At 40.2% G+C, this 15,072-nt stretch overlaps 1 protein-coding gene across 1 annotated transcript in view; it reads right to left on the bottom strand.

Moving 5' to 3' along the window:
• Positions 1-1,318: 1,318 nt before the first annotated feature.
• Pcsk5 (proprotein convertase subtilisin/kexin type 5) overlaps positions 1,319-15,072 on the bottom strand; it is a 429,480-nt gene continuing 415,726 nt past the window's right edge. The window contains exons 36-38 of the mRNA XM_076846064.2: positions 8,511-8,611; positions 6,084-6,270; positions 1,319-1,725 (exon numbers count right to left, since the gene is read on the bottom strand). Coding sequence (XP_076702179.2) covers positions 1,319-1,725; positions 6,084-6,270; positions 8,511-8,611 — 695 coding nt within the window. The remainder of the gene's footprint in view (positions 1,726-6,083; positions 6,271-8,510; positions 8,612-15,072) is intronic.

Below are 15,072 nucleotides of genomic sequence, written 5' to 3'. Positions count from 1 at the left end.
TTTCTTTTTTTTTTTTTTTAAGAGGAATTACTTAGCTTGGTACCTGGTATATAGTAGGTGTACAGTATATTTTGACTATTGCCATCATCTGAAAATTCACTTTCACTTTTTGTTGTCCCACTCCTAGCAGTGCCCATAATTTCTTTGACAAGGAAATCCACAAGATTCTGCTGGTATAATTTGGAGTAGCCACAGCCCCTCTCTCTGTATTACTATCTGCAGAAAAACTGTCCTCATTTGTATCTAAGAGCACACTTGAAAGGAAGTCTAGAAACAGAACCACAGTGCTAACATGTTGGGAGGCTGTTTGACAGCTGGATTACAGCTTACAAGCAGAGCAGCACTTTGGGATTATTTCCTCCTGTTAGACTCCATTGCAGCTTTCTCTATGGAGAGCCTGCATTTCTTTGATGGGTTTGTAGATGGAAGCTCCTCTGATTTGATAGCTAGTCTTTTTCTTAGAATGGATGATTTTTTTTTTTTTCATTTTGTGTTAGGTTCACATTGCCATTTTTCTTTCATGATTTCCTACTAGAAAACTTCTTGGAGAATCACGGGGGTGTGGTTCTTAGAATCTTGGTGATTTTTTCACACTGGGCTTGCTACCACCTGCCTCCTGCCTGAGCCATTCTGCCCTCAGGATCATGATGGCTCTGTATACCCTTGGATGAACCAGGGCCCAGCAAACTCGTGGTTCCTCTGCTATGATGCTTCTCCTCTTTTCTTTCCTCATTTCTAAGTGGGTCCTGAGCCACCTCAGCCAAGATGCTCTTTTCTGCTCACCAGGGGACACTCTGGGAACAACAGATAAGAACACTTTTTTTTTCCCCTTGATTCTCACAAAACAAATCTCTGCCTAAACACAGCCAGAAGGGGAAAGAAATCCCTGTTAAGCCAACTCTTCCCCCACACCCCCCGCAAGTTATTTCAAGAAATATCAGAATTCTAAAAAGTTAGCAGAGCTCCCCACAATGCAACTTGGAAACAGAATCCCTACTGGTCTTCTGCTCCCTCCCTATTTTTTAAAATCACATAAAAGAGCTAATTTTACTTCCTGCTTTGGTGTCTTCACATTTCATTTTGAGGAAAATGCCTTTAGATTTGATCCTTGCTCCTCAATGTTGGTTGAGCAGGAACTGTTAATTGAATTTAGTCACTCAAAACAAGCACAAAATATTTCAGCATTCTTACATATTCTGGTTGGATTCGTGGTTAAGAAGACAAACACACTCACACCTCAGCCTGGTGTGTGGATAAAACCCAAACAGTCATGCTCACAGGCATGCCCGTGAGAGGAAGGGGAGGAGGTGGGCTGTGTCTACTGGAAGGAATAGCTCTCGTCATCATATTCCAGCTCATCTTCCTCCTCGTCCTCCAGCAGTCCATACTTAAATTTTCGGTAGACCGTGCCATCTTGGCTCATGTAGACGATGTCATCATTGTCATCCTCATCATAGTCCTGGTCCCTATACTCGATCATCTGGTCCTCTTCAAAGCTGGTGCCCTCTCCATAGCTGCTCTTATAGGAGGAGTATGACCTGGCAGGGTCAGCCAGCTTTTCATAACCGGCCTTTTGTACTGGCTGGACTCGGCTCCGAGACTTCCTCCAGACAAACACCGTGGCCCCCAACAGAAGCAGCAGCATGAGGGAGGAGGTGATCAACAGAACAGTCTTGGAGCGCTCAGCGGCAGACCCAGGCTCACTTCTTCGAAGGATGCACTCCTCTTTTGGAAGATGACCCCAAAGGCAGGGGAGAAAAAGAAAAGATGGCAGAAAAGAAACAGAATTGGGGAAATTAGTTTCTAAGGTAAAGAACATCATTTAAAAAAAAAATCTAAAAATGTAAGAATCATGGTCTAATTTTCTTAGGAGATACACCACCCTACAAAATCTTAGCATGTACCCTATGAGAGTCCCAGTCCATGCTTGATAAAACCACGCCACCCTTCTAGAACGAGAGTCAATTTGAGACCAAAGGGAGTTCCCTTGTCTCCATCAGTCATGGGTCAGTCTCCAAATGTTCAATGTATCAATTGATTCTTCTATTTCTCTCCTGAGAAAGTATTTCACCATGGTCCACGCTTTAGTATTGCTAAATGACATTCTGTTTTTTTCTAAGACTGAGTCCTCTCCCAGCTACCTATAAGCCTGGCCCACTATAACTATCCTATCTTCCAGGGCAGGAGAAGGTAATTTATAAAATTTTATCCTGTCACTGACTTCTATGACCATGTAGAGCCTTAGAAATTACTTAGACCAATTTATTTTTTGATAGTTGAGAAAATTAAGGCCATGGAGAGGAAATGAATTGTTACGTTGTCAGAGACAAGACACTGTGGAACAACCAGAATTCCAATCCATTAACCGTAACTCCATGGGACAGTCTAGACACCTGAAGGAAACGTAGTGTGACAATTGGTGCTTGGCTTCTTGGAGTTTTGTGCCACTCGCCTAGCAGGAACAGAAGTACTGTACCATTTAAATCCTGCCTACCAACTTGAGTGACAGGGCATTTCTCCTAGCATAATTAGGATTTCTGAAGTTAAGAATTTTGCCCCTTATTATCCATTGGCTTCGGTTTTGATGCCTTGACTGAGAACATGAAGTAACTGAAACAGTGCCGTAGAAGGAAGGATTAAACCGTAACTTAGCATTAAGCTCCATTTTCTTACTTTACACCCATTTGTTCAGGCTGTATGACTTGAGTAATTTGCTTAATTTATTTCCTTTTCTTTAGCTCACCATATAGGAGTGTGAAAGAGTATAAAAAAGCTGAAAAAAAAAAAAAAAACCAAACTATCAGACCCGGTTGGGTGTACAAGTTGTAGTACATAGTAGATTCTCCATAAATATTGATTGGACCACTTGGATCTGCCCCCAGGATTCTTTTTTTTTTTAATTTAATATTTTATTTTTTAGTTTTTGGCAGACACAACATCTTTGTTTTTTTTGTATGTGGTGCTGAGGATTGAACCCAGGCCGCACGCATGCCAGGCGAGTGCGCTACCGCTTGAGCCACATCCCCAGCCCCCCAGGATTCTTTTATAGGAGATTCTAGATACATTTTACACATTAGCTTAATGAGTATAATTGTGGTACCAGGTATGATAATTTATGCTTACTAAATATCTTGATATTTATTAAGGTGATATTTCCAAATTAGATCATTGCTGCTATGTGTGTGTGTGTGTGTGTGTGTGTGTGTGTGTGTGTGTTTAACTTTTAAATATGACTTTATTTTATAGGAAGACTAGACAACATTAAAAATTACTTACAAATCTTTGATTTAGTGTGTGTGTGTATGTGTGTGTGTGTGTGTGTGTGTGTATGTTTTTTACTAGTGCTAAACAAGTTTTCTGTTTTATTCTCAAACTCAGGGGATTTTGCCTATCAAGCAGAATTCCCTCCTCTAAAGTAATAGCACACCTGGCACAGGGGCACATGCCTGTAATCCCAGCGGCTCAGGAGGCTGAGGCAGATGGATTGCAAGTTCAAAGCCAGCCTCAGCAAAAGCAAGGAGCTAAGCAACCCAGTGAGACCCTGTCTCTAAATAAAATACAAAATAGGGCTGGGGATGTGGCTCAGTGGTTGAATGCCCCTAAGTTTAATCCCCAGTACCCACTCCCCCCACAAAAAAACATAAAGTAACAGCACTATCATTATTATATTTATCATTACCAACATGAGCACAGATTTTTTTCCCCTCTGAGGAAATACTGAAAGCACCAGAGAGATAGAAAATCAATCTGTATAGAGCACTTTGAGGTAAATATCACAGGAAGCAAGGAAATCAACAAAAGACCTTCACAGGTTATCGGGGTGCCACGTGCAATCACATCTTACTCACTCTTCATCTTAGGCTGCAGAGTCAGGGTCAGCCTCTGAGATGCAGTTTCTTTGAAGGGGCAGATTACCTCAGTTCATAAAGGAGCAAGTGAGTGAGAGTATTTGTTTCCCCCCTTTCTCTTTCTTCACATTTGCCTGCTAGACAAGCATTTTGCCACTAAGCTATACTCTAAGAATATTGGGACTTTGCAGAGTTGCCCCGGGTGACTCTTCAAGAATCACAGAGGAACCAGGAAACCAGACAAAATAGTTCTTTGTTGGGACAGATGTTCAGAAACACTACATGTGACAGGCACACACTTCTGGTTTCATTTAAAGGCTTCCATGTAGTACCAGTTATTATTCCTAACTGACACAGCATGGATATTAGGCAGTCAGACCCTGAAGGTGGATGTGTAGGAGGAACTGGGGAAAACAGCTGCCCAAAGGGGTGGGAAAACTGAAGAAGGAAAGAATTGATTTTGGTAAAAATGATACTTAGAGCCTAAAAAAGCTGATATGAAAATTAAAAATAGGGGCTGATAGTTCAGTGGTAGAGTGCTCGCTGGGCATGAAAGAGGCCCTGGATTTGACCCCACCCCACTCCAGCACCACAAAATAAAAATTAAAATTAAAAAAAATTTTTTAAAGTGTCTAGTAGTAGTTGTGGGTCTGGGATTTTCTTTACTTACACATGGACAGTCTTCCATAAATATTTGCTCAGGAAATAATATATCTGAACCCCTAGGAAATTATCTATTTCTGGACTAGGGAATATGTATTAAGAACATAGGAGCCAGGCCAGGAATAGCAGTGCATGCCTACAATCCCAGTGGCTCAGGAGGCTAAAGCAGGGGTATCAATAGTTCCAGGCCAGCCTCCACCATTTAGGAAGGCCCTAAGCAACTTAACAGAAACCTGTTTCAAAATAAAGAAATAAAAAGGGTTGGGAATGTGGATCAGTGGTAAAGCACCCCTGGGTTCAATACCCAGTATCAAAAAAAAAAAAAAAAAAAAAAAAAAGAATATACAAATCAGTTGCAAAGGTGTGTGCCTATTGTCTCAGCTATCAGGAGGCTGAGGTGGGAGGATCACCTGAGTCTAGAAGTTAGAGGCCAGTCTAAGCAACATAGCGAGACCCTATCTGAAATAAACAATACAGAATATCTTTTCCTTTTAGGAATCATTGCATTCAGGATGTTTCTAAGTTTGTGACTAATGAGAATCAAATATCAACATGGGTGGGGATAACAACATTGGAGGCTGGAAGACAGTTGAGGTCTGGAAGTTGGTGAAAGGAGTTTTGTTTCTTCTTTTCCCCCACCCCCCTCTCTTTTTCTCTGTACCAGGAATTGAACACAGAGGCACTTAACCACTGAGCCATATCCCCATCCCTTTTTTAAAATTTTGAGGCAGGGTTTTGCTAGTTTTCTTAGGGCTTTGCTAAATTGCTGAGGCTGGGTTTGAACTTGTGATCCTCCAGCCTGAGGCTCCCTAGTCACTGGGATTACAGGCATGCACCATTGGCTCAGTTTTGTTTCTTCTTAACCTTTAATGAAAGTTTATTTCTAAAATGCTTTAAGTCTCTAATGCAAGGCTTTGATTTGGGCTGACTTCCACTGAATGATTTTTCAACAGATTCAAGATAATACTGTATTAACCTCCTTGATTGCTAATTTCTTTCCTTTATTTCCCTCAAGAGGGAAGAATAAAAATAGAATGGGGTAAATGTATAAAGGTCAAATTCTAGACCTAGTTGAACTCTAACTTGGGGTTAGAGTATAGCAGTGGAAAGAACGTGGGCTCTGCTGTCTAAAAGACTCATTTTCTAATTCTAAATGAGCCTCTTAATATTGATGTAGACCTAGACAATCCAAATCCAACCCTTTGGGCCTCAGTGGTCTTACCTGTAAAGTGGGATCAATAATATCTACTTGTGGGGCTGTGATTGTGGCTCAGTGTTAGAATGCTCACTTAGCATGTGCAAGGCCCTAGGTCTGATCCTCAGTACCACATAAAAATAAATAAATAAAATTAAAAAGTATAGTGTCCAACTAAAAAAAATAAATTAAAAAAATAATATCTACTTGAGAACTGGGATGATGGGCACGAGGTTTCAAGTACAGTAGGCATGCAGCAGGCTCTCAGTGAAAGATAGCCTGATTGATTTTCTTGAACTTTCCATCCTCCTCTTCTGTGGCTGTCATTGCTTTCTGAGGCCAGACCCTCCCTCTGCAGACTGTCCCCGTCCCCTTACCCATGCTTTCCTGGCAGTCACAGCACTCCTGGGTGTTGGAGGGGCTGGAGGTGTTACAACAGTGGAGACAGCGGCCGTCGTCGATGTGCAGCAGCAGGGACGCGGGGCACATGGTGCAGTTCTTGGTGCCGGGGCCCTTGCATTCCATACAGCTCTCGTGGCATTTTTCACAGTTGAATTTCTCTCCCTGTTATGAATAATCAGGAGGTTGTTTGTGAGTACAGAGGGATGAACAAGGTACAGGTATTTCCCAGTAAGAACTCCATCTTGTCTCTATAAGGAGGCAAGCCTGCAGGGGCAGCAGAAAGATGGTGTGTTCTGGGCAAAAGACAGACACAACTGTCTACAACTGGATGAAGCCATTCCTGGGCCCTGACCTCTGACCCCTGCTCATAACAAGAGTAGGAGAACAGGCTTCCACAATAATTTGTTATAAAGTGACAGCTTCTGTTCTTTTTTTTTTTTTTTTTTGGCAATGGGATTGAACCCAGGGGTATTTAACTATTGAGCAACATCCCCAGCTCTTTTTTATATATTTAGAGACAGGATCTCACTGAGCTGTTTAGGACCTCGCTGAGTTGCTGAGGCTTGCTTTGACTTTGTCTCAGCCTCCCCAGCTGCCGGGATTACAGGTGTGTGCCACCACACCCAGCATCCTGTGCTCATCTTAAGACAGCTCAGGTCAGGTATTAGTTTTGTCTGGTCCACACTATGTAGCCTTAAACCGTTTAAAAAATTCTGCATTCATTTCTCACATTTCAAAAGTAGAATATTTCATATATAAATTAGTTCCTCATTTCTCTTTAAAATCTAGAAGACCTATCAACTGGATTTATCATTTTAACATGTTCATGTCACTGACAAAGTTGAGTGCCCCCCACATTTTTTTTTTTGTTTTTGCTTTCGTGTGTGACACATTTCCCAGCATTTGCTATTATATCACCAACACGTAGGTAGTGCATCAATTTCCACTTTCCAGCAAGCTGGAACTGTGGTTTTTCATTTCCCCAGTGTCCTTCTTTCACTCAAGTACGTTAGTTACCTGTGTTGCTTCCTTGATTACTGGATTCTTGTGGCTGGGACCCAGAATGATGTTAGTTGTGACTATGTAGCTAAAGCAATTAAATCTTACTAGGAAGAGAGTCCAGAGATGAGAAAAAAGTGGCTGCCTCCTGACAAGTTGTTCTTTGCTTGGTGCTGGAATTGTGGGTCAGGAGAGATACCTTCCTATTCTACTATATAACTTTGCAAGTATGGTGAACTAGAAAAAGATGAACGGAGGGGCTGGGGGTATAGCTCAATGGTAGGACACTTGTCCAGCATGTGCAAGGCCCTGGGTTCAGTTCTCAGCACCCTCCCAAAAAATTGCTTTCTTGAGCATCTTGGAATATTTTAGATACTGCTACACTGTTTTCTCAGCTGTTATTATCTCATCAAATCCTCTGGGTTCAGTTCCAGCTTTGTTTTTACTATTCTTGAGATATTTTAGAAAATTACTTAACCTCCATGAACTTAAGCTTCTCCAAACTGTGATGAGAGCTGGTGTCAGAATTTAAAGAGCACCTATATTCAAATAGATTCGTTTGTATTAATTTCACTATGGAGAGATTTACATGTTTCCTAAAGTTTGGAAGCACAATCAAGAAATTAGTATACTTGGCAAACCCAAGTGTTCTGTGGAAGCAAATCTCGATCCTTCTGAATATATTGTGCAGAAGAGGTGGAGTAAATAAAAGATCAACAGCAGCATGGATCCTCTTTTACTCAGATGTTTCTGGTTAGACAGCAGAGGGTAAGAGAGAAGAGATTTTGTATTTCTGACCTAATAGTCTTACAAAGACTGAAACTTCTGTGGTCATGAATAACAGATGTAGGGTTCATTCTGAGGTCCTCATTACTTAACATCTCATTATTTATCTTAGATCTTCTCGATTTCTGTGCTTTACATAAAGGTTACAGGTGAATAGCACCATTATTTCATGATGTCATGAAGGATTTCACAATGTTGGGTCTAAATTATAGTAAATGTAGGAATTTTAGAACTTTTTGACTGCCCAGAATGATATGCAGAAACTGAGTTCACATTCTCTCTAAATAGGGTAGAAAGCCAGGTATGGTGGTACACACCTATAATCCTAGCAATTTAGGAGGCTGAGGCAGAAGGATTGTGAGTTTAAAGCCAGCCTCAGCAACTTATTGCGGCCCCAAGCAACTTAGTGAGAACCTGTCTCAAAATAAAACATAAAAAGGGCTGGGAATGTGGCTCAGTTAAGTGCCCCTGGGTTAAATCCCTGGTACAAATATATATATATATATATATATAAAATTTATATAATTATACATATATATAAAAATTTATATAATTTTTATAATTATACATATATATAAAAATAGGGCAGAAAGCACACTGCCCCAGCTCTCCAGTACCTCTCCCACTCTGTATTTTCCCACAAGACAGTCGGAGTTGCAGATTCCACCCATGAGGTGGTAGTTCCACACACAGGACAAGCAATCCGATCCTCCTTTTCCTGAAAGAAAAAAAAAAATCCAAGTTATTAGATTGAACCTTAGTTTCCCTTTCTTCCTTCTTCCTTCCTTTAGTATTATTATTATTATTTTTTGTGTGTGTGTGTGTGTGCTGGGTATCAAATGCAGAATCTGGCACAAGCCAAGCAAGCGCTCTACCACTGAGCTACATCTCTAGACTTTCTTTTCCATCCCCCCCCTTCCCCCGGTACTGGGGATTGAACCAAGAGGTCCTTATCCATTGAGCCATTGAGTCTGTCTCATTAAGTTGCTTAGGGACTCACACTTGCAATCCTGCTGCCTCAGTCTCCTGAGTTGCTGGGATTACAGGCATGTGCCTCACATCTGGTCAGGAACACTAAAGAACAAGGACTATGTCAAGTAAATTGAAGCAGAAGCCAGTTATAATGGTGCACACCTATATAATTCCAGCAACCCAGGAAACTGAGGCAGCAGGATTGCAAGTTCAAGGCCAGCCTCAGCAAGTCAGCAAGGCCCTGTCTCAAAATTAAAAAAGGACTAGGGATGAATCTTCAGTGGTAAGGTGACCTTGGGTTCAATCCCCAGTAACAAAAACAAACAAGAACCCCAGAATTTGAAGCAGAAAGATGACTTGCTTGAGGATATGGGGGGAAAGCCTATATATAAGACAAAGTGAAGGCCTATGTGTTATCTAATTAGTCCAAGTTAGGCAGACTCAGCTGGAAACTGCAGATTGGGGATGACAGATCTTTAATTACAGCAAGAGAAAGATTTTCAGAGAATAAGAAATCATGTAAAAAGTTTATAAAATCATTAATTGTCCTTCTGTTTATTGTTTAACTAGTGGGCAGGATGATGGCTGCTGATTTGGAGGAGGGTCCTTGTACTTGGTGTTGAGTTAGTCATGAATACACAGACAGCACTCATTTGAAGTTTGAGGGACAAAAATATTCAGTAGATCATGTTGTTCAGATTCTTAATTTTGGGACTGGTAGTGGTGATAGATTCCTTTGAAATTCTCTTGAAGGCTATAAAATCTCTCCTTAGGAATCTTAACACCCTGAGGCTGGGATGTAGTTCCGTGCTAGAGCACTTGCCTGGCATGTTCAGAGCCCTGGGTTCTAATCCTCAGCAGGACAGGGGGAAAAAATTGACATTCTTTGCAAGTAGGTATTCATTTCTTCAATGATGGGAACAAACCTAGGGCCTTGTGCTTGCTAGGCAAGTGCTTTACCACTGAGCCACACCTCAATCCTATCCTGTTTATTAAGGATTATTATTATTATTATTATGGTGCTGGGAATTGAACTCAAGGCCTTGTGTGTGCTAGGCAAGCACTCTACCCCTGAGCTACATCCCTAGTCCTATTTATTATTTTCACATACATGCAAACTAAGGCCTGAACATGCAATGTCAACCATCCAAGGTTACTTAGGTAATTTTAATAGTCAAGATTCAAACTCAGGTTTGTTGACTCACAGTCCAGTGCTCTTTCTACCACACTATCCACTTTAACATATGAACCATCAAACAGGAGAGGTCTGAACCTATGGACTGTTTCCTGTGGAGGTAACACCTCCCTCTCCCAATGCATACATCCCAAGAATGATGGATCCAAATAGTTCCTTCTATGCAGTATCAAGGAACAGCTTCTAGAAAGAGTTTGGGGGACAGGAGACCTGAATTCTAGTTCATGTTATGAGGAAAGGCCCTGGCATTTCTGCTAAAAGTTTCAAAGAATGAGTGTAAGAGAGGTGGGCATAGAAGGTACCTGGCATTTCGAGTTGGAACTTGAGCAATGGGAAATATGTCTTTCCATCAGGACCAGGCTCTGAAGGGTAGTTAGTTGAATTTGACATAAAACCAAGAGTTCGGTCCTTTACATTCACAAAGGAGTTGACCTTTCCTGTCTTATTTGTGAGTTCAGTAATTTGTACTGTTGTTTCTATACAAAAATGAATCCTGAGCTCCGAACAACAACTTAGATAATGAACCTTTAGGATGTATCTCTTCAGGTTGGGGGCTGTAGCTCTAGCTCTAGCTTTATACAGAATTTTTGCATCGTCTGGAACACAGTTGTGGTATCTGATCCTCTCTTCATTTTCTCATCTTACATTTTTCTAAAATAAAGCTTAAATGTCTTACTGTTAACCTTTTTAAATGCAAGATTTAATTTTGGGGGGTGGGTACAGGGGATTGAACTCAGGGTGCTTAACCACAGAGTCACATCTCCAGTTCATTTTTTAAAAAATATTTTATTTAGAGACAAGGTCTTCCTAGGTGGCTTAGTGCCTCACTAAGTTACTGAGGTTGACTTTAAACTCATGATCCTCCTATCTAAGCCTCCTGAGTTGCTGAGATTACAGGGGTGCACCACCATGCCCAGCCAAAAATCTATGTTTTTAATAAAGAGAAATTAAGGATGACATGTGATCTCACCTACATGTGGAGTCTTTAACAATGGAATTCATAGAAGCAGAGAGTGGCTACCAGCAGAGGCTGCAGGGGTGGGAGGAATTAGAGGATGTTGATCAAGAGTACAAAGTTTAGTCAGGAGACATACATTTTTTGAGATATATTATACAGCATGGATAGTAACAGTGTATTGTAAATTTCAAAATTGCTGAGAGTAATTTTGGATGTATTTAGTCCAAAAACTGATAATTATTTGAGGTGATGGATGATGAGTTAATCAGCTTGATTTAATCCTTGCACATTGTGTGTATGAATATCACTTTGTACCCCACCATACATGCAATTGTAGTTTGTTAATTTATAGTAAATTAAATTAAGGATATGAAAAGGGGGATGGAGGCAGTGACAAAGTTAGATCACAAAATTTATACTTTAAAATTAGTTACATTACAATTAGTTCTTTTCTTTTTCTTTTTAGTGGTGACCAGGATTGTTCCCAGGACTTTACATATGCCAAGCATTTGCACCACCAGTGAGTCTTTTATTATTAATAATTATTTATTTATTTTTACTGGGGATTGAACCCAGGGGTGCTCTACCACTGAGCTACATCTCCTGTTCTTTTTATTTTTCATTTGAGATGAGTGTTTTAGTCAGTTTTTTTTTTCTGCTGCCACTGAAAGACCCAATCAGAACGAATTAAATGGAGGAAAGGTTCATTTAGGGGCTCATGGTTTAGAAGTCTCAGTCCATAAGTGGATGGCTCCATTCCTTGGGGCTCAAGGTGAGGTAGGACATCATGGTGGAACAGTGTGGCAGAGGGAACCAGCTCACATAGTGATCAGAAAGCAGAGAGAGAGAGACTCCACTCTCCAGATACAGAATATATACCCATGGCCACGCTCCCATGAACTACTTCCTCAAGCCACACCTGCCTCCAGTTACTACTCAGTTAATCCCACCAGGGATTAATTCACTGATTAGAGATTAATGCTATAACCCCATCATTTCTCCTCCAAACCTTCTTGCATTGTCTCACACATGAGCTTTTGGGGAACAACATATCTAAACCATAACAATGAGGGTCTTGCAATGTTGCCCAGGCTGGCCTTGAACTTGTGATCCTTCAGTCTTGCTACCTGAGTGGTTGGGATTACTGGTGTGTGATGCCGTACCCAGCTTTACTTTATTTTTAATCAACATATGATTATACACTTTATAGGTACAATGTGATGTTTCCATATGTGCATGTATCGTATAATGATCAAATCAGGATAGTATATATTTATTGTTTACTTGAAGATTCAAAATTCTCTTTTCTAGCTATTTTGAAATATACATTATTATTGACTATATAGTCACCCCACTGTGTAATGGAACACTGGAACTTACTCTTGGTCTAACTGCAACTATGTGAGGGCCACTCTCCTCCCTCACTCCTACTAATTTGGCTATGGCCCAGACCTGAGGTAATACCTAAAGTACCTGTCATCTTAGGGTGACAGATCAGTGACTATTTACATACTCAACACTGATTTACTGCAAAACCTGTACACTTAGGGACCAAGAATCTTTCACAAATGTGAAGTTTGTTAATTTTCAGAATTTTTTTAATTGTTTTCAGGTTTAAGACCCTAAATTTATTATTATTGCGAAGGAGCCTTGGGGCTGAAAAGACAGGCATTTTGGCATTTCCTTAAAATTTAGAGCAGCTCACCATCTGCTTTCCCTCAGAATGACTCCCCTGGGATGCCTTCAACAAATCCAGACCAGCCCCTGGGTCCGGCTGTGCGCACCGCTCTACACAGAGGGGCAGCTTGGGAAAGTTAGGGGACTTTGGTTATTCAGTCTGGATTTTTATTCCAAACAATTTTATGAGGAGGATAAATAAAAAAATTAAGCATGCACAGGCAAGAAATGAACTAATTAAGGAGGCACCAGTTGCACACAAAGGTATACATTAGGCCTGAGCTTGCTGTGTCTCCCCACTCCCCGTCCTTGGTGCTATTATGATTTTTCTTTTTAACATCCTAAAAATATTGGTCAGGGCTGGGGATGTAGCTCAGTTGGTAGAGTGCTTGCCTTGCATGCACAGGCCCTGGGTTCAATCCTCAGCACCAAAAAAAAAAAAAAAAAAAAAAGACTCTAAAAATATTAGTCAAAGAGAATGAAATAGAATTTGACAAATATCTTTTTTTTTAGGTTGCCAAACTTTTTCTGCTATTCTCAAGCATCCTCATTTCTTAGTATGATAGTTAATAATTTAAGAAGGAATTTACCCTTTGTTTTTCTACCCAAGTTATAACCTAATAGAAAAACTTGTCCCTAAATGTTGTAATCTACATGTTGCAGCACGAGAGGACAGCACCAGATTCTCCATTCAAGGGCATGTGAGATGTGAAAAGAAAGGACAACAGAACAAATGAGCATCACAGACAGAAAACTTCAAATAGGCAAGTTCCAGGGTTTAAGGAAAAGACACAAACACTCAGATGTCTTCAGAATTCACCCAAACACTCTCAGAAATTCCTGGAATACTATATCAGGGATACTGTGTTTGATGAACTTTCGAGCTTGGGAATGCTCAAAACCATCATTCTTAAAATCATCCAGGAAATATGAAACCCAATTTGAGAAATTGTATAGTTTTTCAAATTATGCTTATGATATCACTAGTGTTTTCCCCAATCTCCATAAAAATGTTTCTTTCTTTCTTCTTTGGTACTGGGGATTAAACCCAGGGGTGCTGAGCTATATCCCCAGACCTTTTTATTTTGAGACAGAGTCTCACTAATTTGCTGAGGCTGGCCTTGAATTTGTGATCCTCAGCCTCCTGAGTTGCAGAATAAAGAATCAAAACAAAATCTCTCATAAGACAAACACTCCAAAGAATACGTTAAGGAAGATAACAAAGGCTGGAAATGCAGCTCAGTGGTGGAGTGCTTGCCTAGCCTGGGCAAGGTCCTGGACTCCATTCTTAGTGCATGCACACACACACATACACACAAACCACACTCAGCAATTAGAATATGAATTCACTTCAGATAGTATTAATTTCATAGAAAAGTCTAACAAAGGCTTTAAAATTAATATTTAAGATACTAAAAAATGAATGACATAACATCCACACATATATTAAATTATGAAACAAATAGGAAAATATAAAATTAAAATAGGCATAAAAAGAAACAATTAATATCTTAAAAATAAAATAATCACCTAAATTAAAGATAATAAATGGTGTGGAATTTAGACTAAACACACTCAGAAACAAATAGAAATAGAACAGAGGGGAAATAGAACAGAGGCTGAAGAATTATTCTAGTAGAAGTCATAAGCAGTCAAAGAGATAAACTATAAAGAAGGAGACATAGAAGATAGAATAAGAAACTCTAGATTATGTTTAGTAGGAGTTCTAGAAAAGGAGGTTGGAAGGAAGGATGGAGAAGCAATATCTGAAGATCTAATAGCTGAATATTTTCCAATTTACAAAAAGACATTAGGATGAATTTGCTTCCTACGTGTGTATTCGTTTATTCAATGCTTTATGCTTTATGAGCACTTACTATGTGTTGCACTCTGGACTAAGCAGGGGACACAAAATGAATGTTGTATGATCCTTGCTCACACTAGAGATACTATTAGTAGGAGAGAAGGATATGTTTAATTAAAATCTAAAAAAAAAAATACTGCAATAAATTGTTCAACTCCAGAATTAGGAAGAAGGAGGAAGATGACTTTTGGGAGGGCTAAGAGAAGCTCCACAGAGCAGCTGTTGTCCAAGCCGAGTTTCTGAGAATTCCCTAGAGCGCTGTTCCTCAAGAAGAGGAACGGGGAAGCATGAAAGAGCATGGCATATCTGGTGGCTCTGTGTAGTCCCAGGTGGGTCTAGAATACACAGAAGAAGAGTTAAAACGAAAGTTTACTGTTTTTGTTGTTGTTTTGGTCCTGGGGATTGAACCCAGGGGGACTTACCCACTAAGCCCTTTTTATTTTTTATTTTGAGTCAGGGTCTTGATCAGCAAGTCTGGCCTTGAACTTGCAATCTTGCTGGGATGATAGGCAT

Source organism: Callospermophilus lateralis, chromosome 2, assembly GCF_048772815.1.
Source record: "Callospermophilus lateralis isolate mCalLat2 chromosome 2, mCalLat2.hap1, whole genome shotgun sequence".
In the NCBI taxonomy this organism is placed as follows: domain Eukaryota; kingdom Metazoa; phylum Chordata; class Mammalia; order Rodentia; family Sciuridae; genus Callospermophilus; species Callospermophilus lateralis.
This window is presented reverse-complemented; position numbering and strand designations above follow the sequence as displayed.